This window comes from Dinoponera quadriceps, unplaced genomic scaffold, assembly GCF_001313825.1.
Source record: "Dinoponera quadriceps isolate SergipeBrazil2010 unplaced genomic scaffold, ASM131382v1 scaffold2183, whole genome shotgun sequence".
In the NCBI taxonomy this organism is placed as follows: domain Eukaryota; kingdom Metazoa; phylum Arthropoda; class Insecta; order Hymenoptera; family Formicidae; genus Dinoponera; species Dinoponera quadriceps.
This window is the reverse complement of record NW_014556922.1, coordinates 491,752-507,797: the sequence shown is the minus strand read 5'-3', so window position 1 is coordinate 507,797 and position 16,046 is coordinate 491,752. Positions and strand designations below refer to the sequence as shown.

Sequence of the window (16,046 nt, the reverse complement as noted above, 5' to 3'; positions counted from 1 at the left end):
TGTGTGTGTGTGTGTGTGTGTGTGTGTGTGTGTGTGTGTGTGTGTGTGTGTGTGTGCGTGTGTGTGAATTATGTATAAAATAGATACCAAAGTGACTATTATATAGTTTATAATTGCAGTAAGGCAACTAGAGCTCGAGAGGTACTCGAATCTATATCACTATTGATACAGTTTAACTTCTTCAATATCATAATGCTCGATATTTAAAAAGTTTCACAAATATTTCCGATAATTTTACATGTGTATCAGCGTCTTGTTAATGTCAAAACAGCACAATGCCAGCAAATAAAACTTGGTAAGTTTCATTTGGCATGACAAAATTCACATCTATCTACAATTAATAGAAACCAGCTCAATCAGCATCGCGATTGTCTCATGTTACTCGTGAACAACGAATCTAGAACGATAATTAAATTTCATGATTGAACTCATACACAACTGCGCACAAAATTTACCAAGCTTTATTCAAAATATCCCGTCTCATCTGTATTTTCGTACGATCTGTAACTCAATTTTCAACTCCAGGATTTACATGTAGCGAAAATGATAAAAATCGAAAAGATTATATATACAATATAGGATTACATCCGCACACAGTGTAATATCCAGAGGATTTTCCATTTATATTGCATGTTATCAAAAATCGTCCGATCATGTAGGCACCCGTTTAAAGAATGAACGTAGGATACTGTAGGTATCATTAATATTACGCATAGATTGTGTCTGTGTGTATCCGTGTGAGTTTTATGAACAATTAAAATTCTAAAACTCCTACTAAGTTTACAATGTACGTAGATAATAACATTTACAAAGAAACATTTCTGTGAAAGAATTAGGAGGAGCATTAATTTAAAAGCTACAAATAGCCAAAGTACGACTTTTCGAAAAAGAATTCAGACGCGAAAAAGTGTAGAAAGAATCCAATCCCGCAACCTTATGAGTACGTAGCTCTCATGATCATAACATCGATGTCTAATGTTATTTATGTTGCCAGAGATAGAAAAATTGCACACTGATAAGAGATTACGGTAAAACCCTTGTCGGCCGTTCTTTCGCACGTCTGAATTTAAAAGCTTCTCGCAGGTAAAATCTAATAGCTACCTCAACGTTACACGGTCCTCAGATCACTTTCTACAAGAATAAAAATCAAATCTTAAAACATGTTCCACGTATACGTTCGTAACAGGATATGAACTCGTCTTACAATATACTTTGTTGCAATTAAAATCAATCATATACATACATACATACATATATATATATATATATATGTATATACACAAAACATGTATGATAATATCATATGAGCACATATGATATCATCATGACATGATACGATCATATGATATGATATATATATATACACACTCTATCAATAGAGTCAAGCTATTAAATATAGAAATATCATCAGTTATTCTCTCCAACACATTTGGTTATACGTTTATATATACATAATATGGAGCGGAGCACATGAACTAGTAAAAGTATTTTACCGTAAGCTAGAATACGAATGTACATACAACTAAGTGATCCAAGTATAGCAAATAATGTGTATTACATGATAAACGAACCTGAAGGATTCTCATACGTGCTTGCTTCGCGTGAATGCGAAGTTGACGCGTGTCGAGCGTCGTCAACAATATTATAAAGTTAGTTTTATACGCATAGATTGAACTTCGAATCGTTATCTGCAACATGTCGATAATTGTACAACCTAGCGCCGTTTCAACTTCAATTCTTCATCACACGAGCGAATCTAACTTCTGATTGATCTCATGCTTTCCTCGTGAATCTTTCTCGTGAATTCTCGTCGTTGTTTTGTATTGTGATTATCCTTCAAGCTCTACAAGGATAATCTCAGTGTAATCGCATGCATTTCTGTACACAATAGCGGTATGTAGGCAACAAAGTGTCGAATACAATTCACTTTGCATGCAAAAGGATATATCCATTTGATTGATATTAGCAACAGAACGATGTTTTCGATTGTCAGCGAAAGCATTCTTGTGAATCCGAAATCATTTTCACACATTTATACGAAGAAACTTCTTTGTCAGGAAACCGATATGCTCTGTCGCTTTCAACCCTACAACCGACGGCTGCATCTGGACGTTTCAATCGTTAATTTCAAGAACTTGGGTAGATCACGTACAGACTCTGAGAACCGGAGATCGTAAAAATTCATGTATACTGACTACTCGTTTTTTTGTTTTCTTTGTAACATACACGCATGACAAACCTGAGATTCGATAAAAAAATTTCTTTCGTAAATTTGTCTTCTTATGTGATACGTGTGTATGTGTTTTGCGTGTGTGTATTAATATAGTATTAAAAATAAAAAATCTATACATGTTACAATATGGTGTGTGTGTGTGTGTGTATATATATATATATATTGCTCAGATAAACGCGCCTATAGAGAGATACGGTATCAATACAACTGCGCGGACTCCCATATATAGTACGAAGTAAATTTCTCTCAGTTTACGAGACGTGCTAAAATTCCCGCCCGCAGAAGTTAACGCCGAGAGATGTCGGTCGCATTGTGGCTAGCACCAATCGGCCATGTAGGTGAAGTCCATAAACAGACTTTGCTCCACATCACTGAGAGGCCGAGGATCTTTCGGAGGCGTCAGCTGCGGTTTCTCCGACGTAAATTCTTCGTCAAAATTGCTCACGTCCTCCACCGATTGCTGTACGAGAGAGACAAACACGTTCATTCTGACATCGCGTATCACCTACTCAATATCTAATCGGTGATCTGATACGTGCACAATTCTCGAATATGTGCTGATTCAAAAATGTGTTGCGCGTGAAAATTTCCTCCTGAGAGATAAAGTCAAATCGACACTCACGATTACCGGCACGAAGGGTGGCTTGACGCGCCTCAGGAGCAGGTCGTCCCAAGCAATGTGTCTGAAGAACGCCTGTTTCTTTACGTCTTCCGCGTCCCTTTCGCTGCTGCCTAGCCGTCTGTCGGGATTCTTCCTGAGTAACTGTAACGGAATACACAGAATGGAATAAGACGCACGCGTGAGAGAACGGGATAGAAAATTGGCAGGACAGTGCAGGAAACGCGTACCCTTCTCATGATCGCTATCGCCTCGAGAGAGAGGAATCGTGGATACCGAACCTCGTCGTTCACAATGGAGTCGAATACTTCTTCTTCGTCGTCGCCCGGGAATGGGGACTGCAAACGTTTCGTTCAGTGCTTAATACGCGAGTACCGACAACTGTTGTGATATTTCGCACATCAAGCAAATCAAGTTACCTCTCCGACGAGCATCTCGAATATCAAGACTCCGAGGCCCCACCAGTCTACAGCTCGCGTGTAAGAAGTCTCCGTAAGGACTTCGGGCGCTAAGAATTCCGGTGTGCCGCAGAAAGTACCCGTTCTGTCTCCGTATCCCATGCCCTCCTTGCATAAACCGAAGTCCGCGATTTTAACGTATCCTTCCGTGTCCAACAAAAGATTGTCCAGTTTCAGGTCTCTGCAAGCGGAATGAGATATCACGAAATGGATCACCGAACCAGTGCTTCCTAAGCCGATATTTATAGCCTGTTTTCATATTTAAGATTGTCGTAAGCTCATTTTCAGATGCCGTATAGGTCGTTTCATTGGCTACTGAGCATATGAAGATGAAGCTCAGACGAGCTTAAATAGAAAAACAGACTGTGATGTCGATCTTAATGCGCCCTGGTGCACATTAGTGCGTCTAGAATTCGCCATTAAAGAAAAATCATGAAATATTTTTCTTATCCTGGAAACCCATCATCATGGTTATGACGGTTGGGGCTTAAGAACATTCTATAATAGCGTAAAGTATGCAATAAGACAAAAGCAGCAAGCAAATTGGCTAATTGGATTTTTACGTGTCCAAGAATAATCGACTGTAGTCAGTCAATTAGCTTGCTGCTACGTATTTTACTGCATATTCCGCTATTGTAGAACGGTCTTTAAGTCCAGATCTATAATAGATGTGGCAAGCCTTTAGCCTTTCGTTCTAAGCACTGCATTGTAAATTCTAGCAAAGAAAGAAAAAACGTTTTCAGCGCTACCAGATGTCTCAATTTCTATTTCTTAAGCATTATTATGACCCTTGGCAGCACAGAAAACGCCTTTCTCAGAAATTACGTTACACATAGCTCAGAGAGTAAGAAGCTAAAGGCTTAAGACACCTACTGTAGATCCGGATTGAAGAGTTAACGCTCACGTGTGATGGAAAGCATACCTGTAAATAATGCGATTTTCGTGCAAATATTGCAATCCCAGCACAACACAAGCAGAGTAGAACACGGCGCGCGGCTCCCCGAAGACGTCAGCGTGTATATGCATCATAAGATCACCCCCAGCCGCGTATTCCATCACGAAACATACGTGTGCCTGTGAGAGAAATGTGTCTCTTTTAGCTCTTTGTAAATTACAGAAAAATCAGCCAACAAGGGAGAATCGTCATCGGTACCTCAGTTTGAAAGCACGCGAATAAGTTGACGAGGAAAGGATGGCGCGTCGTGTTCGCTACTTCAAATATTCTCTTCTCCGAAAGCAACGACTCCACTTCGTCCCTGGCTATGATGTCCCCCTTCTTCAGCGCCTTGATGGCGAAGTATTCGCCCGTGTTTCTATACTGAGATAATATCACTTTGCCGAAATGCCCGCGACCGAGCACGGACAGCAGCCTGAAGTTCTCCAGAGTCATGCCGGTGAGCTGAGAGTGTCTTCTCGACTCGTAGGCGCTGTCCCTGTATTGCAGAGGCCTGACCGGCAGCTCACACACAACCTGAAAGGCAGAGATCTCTCTGGTGATTGCAACGTATCGTTTGCGACATGACGTCAGATATGACAAACGCGTCATTATTGAATGCATCATTATGATGTTAGGTACATTAGAGAATTAGAGAATATCTCTCTCTCTGTACACATATCATATGGAGATGTGAACGAATCGTATGTTAGTGTGTCATAAGAAAGAAGACACGCTCTGTCGGATGTGTCCTGTTATAAAATGGCGAATTATATTGCGATACATTGGTTATTTCACTAACTACCAAATCTTCCACGCAATTAACGGTCGCTTGGCGAATATATCCACGTAGCAAAATAGAAAGTTGGAATATATACGCAATGCACAGGTTAAAGATCGAACGAAGAGAGAGATTAGTACGAGAGCACAAAAGAGGATATGGTGAAGATAAAAAAAGAAATAGAAAGAAGATAAAATTACAGAAGATTACAGAAAGAAGTTATACAACGTTCTCTGATCTATCTACACGCAACATACTAAAAGCAAGCGAAGCGATGCTGTGTGTATGTGGAGGTATGTACCTCATCCTCAGGAAACTCGACGACAGGTTGGGGCGAGGGTGTGCGTGGAGAGGGTGGTGCAATCAGCACAGGCCGAGGCTCTGTCACAAGGGGCCTCAAATTTGCACCCTGAGGCCCCCCCTTTTCCTCGTTGTGCAGAAAATCAAACTCCCTTAATGCACTCTGTAACTACATTACTATCTTCTTAGCTCTGACGCTCGATCGGGACCGGCGGTGCAGAATTTTTTTCAAAATTGGACGATCAAGTCTCTATATATAGTTGGTGGTAAAGTTTTTACGTTTCGAAAATATAATAATACAAATCTGTTTCGCGGTATCCGTTGAGTTCTTTGTCACAACAGGGAGTTTGGAATTGCAGCTGGCTAATTTGTAGATTAGAAGGATAGCGTGAATACCTGTAACGCTTCGATCGGGTATGCGAGAGAATCAAATCGGAACTCGGTCGCGAAACAATCGTGGTAATAATATAAGCTGCCAGAAAAAAAAAAAAAGGGAGACTTGCATACATCCGCACTCAATAAAAACGTGTGCGTGTAAAAAACTAAAAGATGTCGTTCTGTTCAAGCAAGTGCAAATTAAACTAACACTACTCTCTATCGCTCATATGTAACTGCGATAAGTACATAATAATACCTGGTAACATGCCGCGTCAAGATATATATGTATGTACATCCATTAGATCGTATAACCTTTCAGAAAAAAATCAATCTAAAGTATGATACAACGTTTTATTTTACTTCGGCCCGCAACCAAGATTCCCAGCCTGAAGAGATCTTAATACACGGGATGGCCTTTAAATGTTCTAAAAGATTTTAAATGATGATTCCTCACGTTAATACAAGACGAAAACTTCATAGGATTGTGTGTCCAAAACGGTTTAATTTCAAAGATACAGAATTGAAGGGAAAATTTCATTTTTTCCAAAAAATTTTCCTTTAACTTCGGCACCTTGTAACTTTGAAATTAAGCTGTTCCGGGCATATGGTCATATGAAGTTTTCGTCTTGAATTAAATCCCCTTAAAATCTCTTAGACCACTCAAGGACCACCCTGTATATATTTTACTACTATATATTCTTATTGTATAAAAGAGAACTGAAAAAGTAGAGAATATGTCCGATATATCGCAAAACATAAGTATAATCAGTTTAATCATACTAATAACGTAATACAAGTTGAATTCGTATCCACAATAGCATCGTATCAACAATTGCGCAAAACGTAAAAAAATCTGCGACATCGGCAATCTTGTATCTTTACATCGAAAGCAGAAATCGACAAATACATATATCGCACTGAACAGCATGTAAACAAATAATATTGTCGCTCATCAGCGTGTCAAAGTTTGCTCGACTTAAAAGTAGTACACGAGAAACGTCCGTATGTGAGCGGACTTACCTCCTGATCCAGTTTCGGAGGCGGTGCGGGTGCGGGCGTGGATGGTTTCTTCACGACGGTCGGCGGCGGTGGAGGCGGATGTTCCGGTGGACGCGGGAGAATTGGACTATTGCTCGATGCCGACATTCCCAGAGGTCGTGCGCCTCCTAGGCCCCCCTTCTCCGGATCGGGTACTTCCCCGGGAGTTTCAGGCTTATCTTCTATTGAGGTATCGAATACAAGTTGCAACGGTTGAGGTCCTAGAAGCGAAGGCGTGTGTAAGGACACTCGTCGTTTGCGAAATTCACGTTGTACGCGAGCCGTTTGTCTCACCTGACGGCGGACTCTCCGAGTTCCTGGAATTGTGTAACGAAGGCGCCGAGCGTTTGAGCAATCTGCCCCAGGTCGCGACGTTGATGTTCATTTGATTGGCCCTCGGGAAATTTTTCACCTGCTGCTTGAAGATCTTACGCTGACGCTGCAACTTGGGCTTGCGCGATATCATCGGGTTCAGGAATTTTATCTCCGCGAAAAGGAGGCCCTGCGGCTCCAACTGTAGCGCCATGCCGTGACGGACGTCGTCGATGAATTCCTCCAGACGTAAGAATTTCACCGCGCACAAGGACCTCCAGTCCTTCCAGTAAATGCCTATCTCGAGTTCTCTCGACTTGTCCAGCTCGATGGAGAACCTGCAGATTTACCCGACACGTGACAGTGCAAGAAAATGATTCCCGACGTCGCGAATGATCTCGATCAATCGACGAGTACCTTTGATCCCAAGCCTGCTGCGAACACGGGCGCCAACTAGTTTGCGCTACGGTTTGATTGTCCAATTTTATAACCGCCATAATGTCGTCTGCAAGGTGAGAATAATTGCCATTAGCGACGCGTTCCAAAGGAGGAAGATACGGAAAAAAGTATAGATACAAGAGATACAGGAGAGAGAAATGGATGTAAAAGATATGAAGGGAAAAATATCGATACAGAAGGTACGTAGATCAAAGAAACAGCCGAGATATCGAAGATAACTCACTGCTTGTCTCGTCCTTCACACTATACGACTTGCTCGAGCTGCGACCCGTGACACCCTTGACGAAGCTACGCAGATCAGGACTAGCAGGATGTTCCCTCCTCGTACGTCCCGGCACTTCCTCCGCCAAGTCTTGACATCCCATTAATCTTACCTGAAGTCATTCTCACAGCGTTAGACAGAGAGCAACGGCGCGGCACGCTCAGTCAATCTTTGCAATTACGCAATCTCTGCTCATCATTCGTACCTCTAGTTGTCCTGTGACAGCTGCACATCTCGATACCGAAGCCGGCACCGTAGCCCGACCTTCCAAGGGGCCGCGGAACGGTTGCAGCGACGTGTATGTCACAGGAACCGGGCTGGCCGACTGTACGCTAGCTAATTCTCTCTTTAACTGAGCCGCGGTACCGCTGTCGGGTGGTAGCTCCTGCCTTCTGAGTTCGAGGGACAATCTGAGTAAGTCCAATTTTCTACTGGATTCCGCGAGGCTTGCCTGAGCCTATGGTAATTCACCATTTATGTAAACAGACATCCATCAGACAAATATGTATAACCAACGTATAGCATTACGAATGTGTCTACGATATACAAGGCGAACACACACAAGGGGAGTCATGGATCATTGATATTTATTAACAACAACGCAATCTCGGCAAGATACATCCTTGTTAACTCTCATAAATGCTCGATTCCCAGCAGAATGTGCGGCGTGGCGGCCCCCGTGGACTACGAATTCGAATAGAAAAAGATCTACGATATATAGTATAATGCGTGGAATACTTCAGAAGGACATATATACATATATATATATATATAATAAATTAAACACACGAATCACGATACACGAGGAGTTTCCGCAGCGTCCTCTTCGACTGACGCCAGGAACAAAGCGCGACTGGTACTACGCACCGAGCTCGGGTGCTCCGCAAGGCCACGATCCAGACTCGATTATGCGAGTCTTACTTAATTTCGCGACTCGGTAAAGTCTAGAAGAAGAAGAAGACCGGTGTGTGCGCCGGTGGAAGCCCGCGAGGATGAACGCTCGTCACTCCTTGGGCGACTTGAAGCCCGGGTGACGCTCGAGCTCGCTCAACGAGGAGGAGCGTCCCTTCGCCTCCTCCTCGAAGAACCTGCGGCAATGCTCGCAGAGGCACGAGGGATTCTTCGCGGGGCCGATGTGGTGGCCGGGCTTCCGGAACGCGCTGATCACCGCGCCGAACACGGAGGCCTTCGCGATGTGCTCGGTCCGTTCGCCGTGCGGGGTGGTGAAGGGCGAGGTCACGCGGGAAGGTATGGTCGAGGGGAGAGGGGACGGGCTCTTGGAGCCGAACGGGCCGATGCGGTCGCGCAGGACGGAGTGCGGAGGAGCGTGGTCGCGCGTCGCCCGTGGGCCTTCTTCCTCCGGGGCGGCGCTTCTGCGAGCGACGGCCTGTTTCGCGGCTCGTGAGCCGCTCCAGCCGACCGGGCCGCTCTCGTCGGACTCCTCGGCGCTGTCCGCGGACGACCAGGCGATCTCGTGCTTCTCGAAGTACTCCTTCATCTTCTTGTTCCGCAAGAGCTGCCTGCGCTCGATCTGCGGCGACCGCCAGGTCTTGCTCTTCTCCCTGTCGGCGCCCAGGTCCATTCGCCGTATCCGCTCGCGGTCCGTCGAGTTGGCGTACTCGAAGCTCTCGCACGGCGTCAGGGCCGACGTGCTGTTGAGCAGGGACTCGATGTCGGTGTCCTTCGACGACGTCATGGTCGCCGAGTCGCACGAGACCGCCGTGCTGGACGACGCGGCGGACCAGGGCGCCGAGTCGAGGTCTCGTAAGGCGGTGTACGAGCTGAACCGCGAGGGGTACAGCGAGCTCAGCACCTCGTCGCTGTCGTAGCCCTTCGAGCTCGCCAACGACGGCATCCTCATCGGCGCGTTGCGGAAGCTCGCGCATCGTCGCTCGGCGGTGCGCTTCAGGAACGCGTTCTCGTCCTCGAATCCGCGGGGCAAGTTGTTGGTCGCTTGCGTGTGCGTGATCCTGACGTCCTCGTTCTCGAACACGGTCATCGGCGTGCTGCGCTCGTCGTCGCTGCTCGTGTCCGTCACGCTGAGATCGTCGTCCGAGCCTGTGCAGTACACGTCGATATGCACCGTCCGCGATTTCCGCTTGCTGTCCTCTCGCGTCGACGAATCGGATTTCTCGGAGTCGGCCAGGGGAGCAGGAGGAGCGGAACCACCAGTCGCCGCTGACGCCGGGGGCGACCGAATATCCTGCTGAAAGAAGGACGGTTGTAACGGCATTCACTCCGTCACTTTCGACGCGCTGACCGCCACCGGTCGTTTCCACCGATCGCTGAAATCTCGAAGACGCGGTGAAGGAATGCCACTCGCGTGTCCTCGTCGGCTCCGTATTGGCTGTACGTTTCTGTTAGGGTACCCACGAGTGATCGAGTATTCCCAAGACTTTTGTTCTTATTCTTGTCAGTTTCTATTTGAGAGAATTGCGTAGGAGAATGGAAAATAACAAAATAATACTTTGCAAAACTAGCATGTGCAACTGTGTACATATATTTACCTCAACTTCATCTCGAATTAACAGTTATCGTTTAGATAGTGAAATAAATGAACGTAATATCTTGATTGACAAACGTACAAGTGGACCCCTTTGACGCGCCATTGTTGAAAATACGACGCCTTAAGATCTCCTCGAACGTATTTGATTTCAGAGGTGGTCGATCACTCACGGGTATCCCTAATAACTCGTACGCAATTGGTCAGGTTTTGCCCCGAAATTTGCAAAAGGTGGCAATGCCGAGGACCAGGGCGGTCAACGCGTCAACCTCCTTACGTCGCCTACCTCTTTCTTCTTCTCGTCAGACTGACCGGCGGCAGTGGCCGGTCTCCTCCTGACTCTGCTGCCCCTCGACAGGGTCGACGAGGAGCGCGCGGACTCGATGTCGGTGGTCTGCGAAGCGGCGTCTTTGCTAGCCGTCGCGGCGGCCGCTCTATTCGCGCTCTTCTCCGCGACCCGCGTGCAAAAGTGCGTGGTGAAGGCGCTGGACGCGGCGCTACCCTCGGCGCAGTCCTCGCACACCTCCGGTACCGCGCTGAACGGATAACGCGGGAACAGCTGTCGACGATGCTGCCACGAGTCTCTCGGGGACCTGGACGACGGGCTGCTCTTGCCGTCCGCGGCGGACTGCTGCTGCAGCACGATGCTGCACGTGCTCTTGCACCTGCGGTTGTACTGCTGGGACGGCCGTCGCGTGGGTAGACTCGAGTACGCGTGCGGATGCTGCTCGCTGGTGTAGCCGGAGTCGTTCGCCCGGCCCCTGGCGGACGAGATGGAGTCGTCGTTGCCGGACGAGCCGGATCGTGGCAGAGTGTAAGAGCCGGCGGACGGTCTCTCGGGCGGCGTGGACGTGAAGAGTATATTACCGCGTTGAAAGCCGAAGCCGCCGAGCGGCGGGGACGCGGCCGCAGGAGCCGCAGGAGTCGCCGTGGAGTCCGGCTCGCTCGTGTTCCAACGGCATATCATGCGGATGCCGGCCGTGTCGGGGCCGACGGTGGTGCCAGCCGGCACGGTCTCGGAGGTCGTCGCGTTGCCGCGACGGATCGTGACTTCGGCGCGCACCAGCCACGGCGGCACCTGCGAGTCGTCCCCGCCCGAATCATCCTGACGTCCGTACATCTCGGCCACCGACGCGCCGTCATCCAGCGCGGGGCATTATCGTCTTCTCGTCTACTTATTCTTCTTCTTCTCCTCTTCCTCCTCCTCTCCCGACCGGAGGAGACGATGACGCACTGCTCCCGTGCACGTTCTTCTTCTGCTCATCGATTCCAAGATCGCTCACCGCGAGGACACGCCGGGAGTCCCGTTGCGACGACTAGCGGTCTACGTGACGACGACAACAACAACAACACCTGCGCCTCGGCCAATCTCCCTCGACGAGTACCGGGGGGGAGGACGATCTTATGTAATGACGTCTATTTGCGAGCGCCTTCTCCGCCGACCCTCGTCCGTAGCGCAGTTTTTCCCGGAAGGATGGCAATACTGCGATATCGCATCGCGCACCCACGGTCTATTTTCGGTGGGTCGGACGGTCGCCTTGCTCCGAGAGAACTGTCCGAGTTTCTTTTCGCTCGGACGCGGGGAATTGTAGCTGCGCCGTTGCCCCCGAGGACGATTTCGCCGTGTCGCTTCTCCCTCCGCCGGCGAGTAGGTGTCTTTCGCGCGCGCCGAGAGACCGCGAGATCGCTCTATATTAATTCGCGCACGTCGCCGCGCATTGCACAATACTTCCGCGATTGTCGCAACCGCGCGTGCACGCACACACACACACACCACCGACGTGCGGTACTCCCTCTCGCAAAGGCAACAAACTGAGCGATATAGAGCGACCACGCGATGCGTATAATTAGCACAATGTAAATTCGGAGCGACGTGCGGTCGCGTCTACCGAGAAATACGTCTCTGGAAATAAGGCGGCACTTTTGCGTACGACGCCCGCCGACGCAATAACGACGTGGCCGGGCGGCCAACCCAGTCCGGGGTGAGGAAAGCGCGACGCGTTACGGAAGTCGACCTCGGCCGGCGACTTCCTCGGGGACTGCTGCTCGGTCTCGACTAATGCCGGCGATTCCCCGTCACTGGAGGACACCTCGTGGAACGAAGCGTGAGATCATCTCGATTTCGGACGGATTAATCAGCTCTGAAACATTCCTGCGCGTCACAACACGCGCGGCCGACGGAGCGAGCGTGCGAACGCGGATCAAACGGGAGCGGAACAGGAGCTCGACTTCCGCTCTCGAGGTGAACGAGCGAGTTCGCGCTCGGTGCACGGGTATCTTGACAATTTAAATCGATTCTGAAACAGACGTCAGTCTTCTCGGGGCGTTTTCAGATGAGAAAAAGCGGGGAGGAAGAGATAGAGAGAAAATGAGAGAGAGAGAGAGAGACGGAGGGAAGGAAAGAGGAACGTCCAACAAGGCGAACGGCTGTGGGCGGCTTCGTGTCAGTCTTCGGGTGTTCAGATCATAATTAATGGCTGCGATTATCCGGACGCAGGCTCGATATCTTGCTGGGTATCCACTTGACGGGCGTGTACGTTCCACGAGCGCCTCCTTCGCGATCGGCCGGTGCACATGTCGTTGGTTTATCGCGGTGCTTACGACGACTGGGTGATGCCAGTTCTCCTCGAGAGATGGTAACTAAGCGCGACCCGAAAAGGCGTCACGAGAGACGGCGGGGCAGCGGGAAATTGGGAGAGCTATTTTGAGAGAGGCGCGTCGTCGTCGTGGTTCTCTCTCTCTCTCTCTTCTCGCTCGCTCCCTTTCCACGCTGACCGTCGCTCGCCCCGACGCCGCGGTCCGGGTGTACGAAGAGTCGTTTTCGTACCGGCGCACATCCGAGAAACGATCGCTCCTCGCCGAAATCTCGCTCACGTTTGCGCGAGGAGATCGTTCATCGTGAGGGGATCAGCCTTCAGCGGCAAAGATTAAAAGATTATCGTACACGGAAGAAACAATTTCGTTGGTGTAATTGAATTCTCCTGGGAACCGAACTCGGTTGTAGGAACAGATTCTCGTGGGAGGTTCATGCTCAGGTCAATTGCTCAGTCAGTTGCCTCAAGCGAGTTTTAACGCAGCCGAAGGCTCGCACGAATGCATGCTCTCGGTATAATTCTTCCAAAATTGTCTCTCCCCATTTTCCCGTGAATTTTTGGGTTTCTCATCTTCTTCGCAGAAAAAGTCAATGCCACAGATGTTTTAACCGAGAATGCGAATGTGAATTTTTCCCAAAAAATTTTTGTGGAAATTTGTAAAAGAATTGAGAAGAAAAAAACAGTTTTTTCGGAACTTTGAAACCATAGTTTTCAGTCGCAGTGATAGAGACATCATTTCTTGTCATCAAGTTTTCATCTGGTGGTCCCCCCGTTCAGTTGGAGAAACTGAGATTTTTTCTTCCGTACAATTGCCGCACAAAAAATGATCCGTAAAAGACACGGAAAAGTACCTCTGTTACCGAAAACATTCATCTGGGTATTCCGTTGTACCGAAGCTCAGTTGAGATAACTGCGAATGTTTGACTCGGCAGAACCGTCCTGCAGGAATTTTCCTGTCCCTACAAACGAGTTTTCCCTCTGGTTCGTATTCTTCCTAGCCCCCCCCCCCCTCTTCTTCATTCACCTGCACTAATGGAGCTGTTTTCTTTCCGTGTAGTGTAACAGAATTTTCCGTTGCCTGGGAAAAATTAGAACGAAAATTCAGTCACGAAAATTCAGTGACGAGAAATCATATCTCTGTTATCGCGACCGAAAACATTTATCTGAGTATTCCGCTGTACCGAAGCTCGCTTGAGATAATTGAGGACAATTGACCCGGCAGGAACTTCACGCAGGAATCTTTCCGTCCCTACAGATAAACTTTCCGTCTGGTCCATTCCCAGATTTCTCACTCCTCATTCACTTGCACTAACGGAGTTGCTCTTTCCGTATAATGCAACAGAATTTTCTGCTACCTGAGAAGAATCAGGAGCAAACGGAAAATTCGGTTGTAGAAACAGAAAGATTCTCTCATGAGAATCTCATCTCCAGTCAATTGTTCACAGTTATCTAACTCAGTTACCGAGTTCCAGCGCAGCTGGATGTTCAGACGAGCGTTTTCGGTCGCGATAACGGAGATTCAGTTCCTCATCGTGGAATTTCCATCTTATTCGATTCTCGCACGAGCTGACGACATTCTCCGTTCCGTGCGGAGAAGATTTTCGCTAGGGAAACAGAGTTCGCTCTCAATAATCGGAATTTTCTCTCGCTCGGAAGCGAGATATTCTCGTACATTATCTACGAGCATTCCTCGCCACGTTCTGTCGTTGACGCAGAAATCCAGCCAGCGCGCGTATTGTATTTTTCCCCGAGGAGGCGAAGTCGGACGATTTCAACATTATTACCGTTTCGAAATCACCCCGTCAGAGAAGTGACGTGAATTATTCGCTTCTAACGCGCGCGCGCACACACACACACGCTGCGCATTTACAAGACCTTTTCGAGATTGCGTGTCACCCGAGTCGCCGCTTCCGCCTGCCACGTAGACGGGCGACGAGTCGGAGAGGAAACTGCAACAGACCTACCTCGGTTAGAGCCTTCTTATCAGCGACTTTGGCACTTTGTAGAAGACGTATCACGTTCTTGGCACCTTCCACGACGGCCGCTTCTATCCGCAATCGATGCCGCAGCTCCTCCACCCTCTCCTCCAAGGCGAGCTCCAAGCTGGGCTCATACCTATCTATAAAGCGTCATTACGTTTATTGACGCACTCACAGTCGGCGACGATGGTCGCGGGCGGCCGGCTAATCGTTATCCCCGCGAAAGCCTCCGTCGTCTATCGATCGCGAACCGATTGTCACCTTGCGTAACGCGCGCCACCCACGCGTCGCGTTGCAAAGAGCAAACGGTTACCGCCGCTGTCGGGACGTATCCTTCCGCGAACAATGCGCCTCCTTCCAAGAAACCGTCTATTTGTTCGATGACGAGCTCGCTCGCTCGCGCGCGCTACGCAACATTGTTGCGCGCCTTCCTGCGCGCTGAATGCGAACTCCCCCGCGGTGAAATACGCGCGCGGATGTGTATATCGCCGTGTTCCGGGGCAGTTTCATTGCCGCGGTAAATGTCAGCGCTCACTGTCCCGCCGAGGCCGACGTAAACTTCAAACAGGTAATAATGAAAGAAGGAGAGAGAGAGAGAGAGAGAGACGCGTGTGCAGCTTAACGCGGCGGTGCTCGTACGCAAACAATCGGAACGCAAAGTCGACGCTACAATAGCCGCGCATCCGAGACTGTTTAACAGAAAGAGGAGGCCTCTGACGTGCGAGCGCGTATCAGCGGTTAAATAAACGCGATATTTTTAGCGGCGCCTACATTATCTGCGCAACGGCATAGATACCGCCGGGCGAGCGAGAGGTAACGCGCGACTTGTCGCTCGGAAATTCGCCATTGTATCGGCGTCGGGGTGAGAAGAAAAGAGGAAAGAAAAAACGGAGAGAAAGAGGGAGGGAGGGAGGGAGGGAGGGAGAGAGAGAGAGAGAGAGAGAGAGAGAATCGTATCGCCTGTGTTGCGCCTGTGCGAGATGCGTTTTTAAAGGGCAAAGTTTCAACGGCGATGTTTCTCCCTTTCCGATGAAGTCTTTACTCCAGTCGAGATTTTGACGCTGCTTCGACACTCTCAAGGACAGTTTGCGCCTACTCAGATGGTGTGACCAATGAAGACCTACTTTGGCGATACTACACCTGTCAATTTCTCTCTTAGAACCTTTAATTCTATGGATTTAATTTTGATGTTACCT

At 48.5% G+C, this 16,046-nt stretch overlaps 2 protein-coding genes across 5 annotated transcripts in view; both read right to left on the bottom strand.

Moving 5' to 3' along the window:
* Positions 1-1,338: 1,338 nt before the first annotated feature.
* Positions 1,339-16,046, bottom strand: part of LOC106748445 (serine/threonine-protein kinase N) — a 38,254-nt gene continuing 23,546 nt past the window's right edge. For 2 of the 3 annotated variants that reach the window (XM_014626954.1, XM_014626953.1), the window contains exons 6-18: positions 14,836-14,990; positions 7,980-8,231; positions 7,736-7,886; positions 7,471-7,558; positions 7,036-7,391; positions 6,724-6,962; positions 5,327-5,494; positions 4,464-4,781; positions 4,233-4,384; positions 3,272-3,491; positions 3,083-3,190; positions 2,856-2,996; positions 1,339-2,693 (exon numbers count right to left, since the gene is read on the bottom strand). In XM_014626954.1, coding sequence (XP_014482440.1) covers positions 2,550-2,693; positions 2,856-2,996; positions 3,083-3,190; positions 3,272-3,491; positions 4,233-4,384; positions 4,464-4,781; positions 5,327-5,494; positions 6,724-6,962; positions 7,036-7,391; positions 7,471-7,558; positions 7,736-7,886; positions 7,980-8,231; positions 14,836-14,990 — 2,492 coding nt within the window. In that variant the 3' untranslated portion in view covers positions 1,339-2,549. The remainder of the gene's footprint in view (positions 2,694-2,855; positions 2,997-3,082; positions 3,191-3,271; positions 3,492-4,232; positions 4,385-4,463; positions 4,782-5,326; positions 5,495-6,723; positions 6,963-7,035; positions 7,392-7,470; positions 7,559-7,735; positions 7,887-7,979; positions 8,232-14,835; positions 14,991-16,046) is intronic. The other variant, XM_014626955.1, reaches the window with a different exon arrangement.
* Positions 8,345-13,875, bottom strand: LOC106748446 (mucin-19). Of its 2 annotated transcripts, none has more exons than XM_014626956.1 (2): positions 10,564-13,875; positions 8,345-9,980 (listed from the first exon to the last, which is right to left on the bottom strand). In XM_014626956.1, the coding sequence occupies exons 1-2, from the start codon at positions 11,395-11,397 to the stop codon at positions 8,778-8,780; spliced, it is 2,037 nt and encodes a 678-aa protein (XP_014482442.1). In that variant the 5' UTR covers positions 11,398-13,875; the 3' UTR covers positions 8,345-8,777. The 2 variants fall into 2 exon arrangements, with proteins under 2 accessions (XP_014482442.1, XP_014482443.1); XM_014626957.1 differs by having other exon boundaries at positions 8,345-9,977.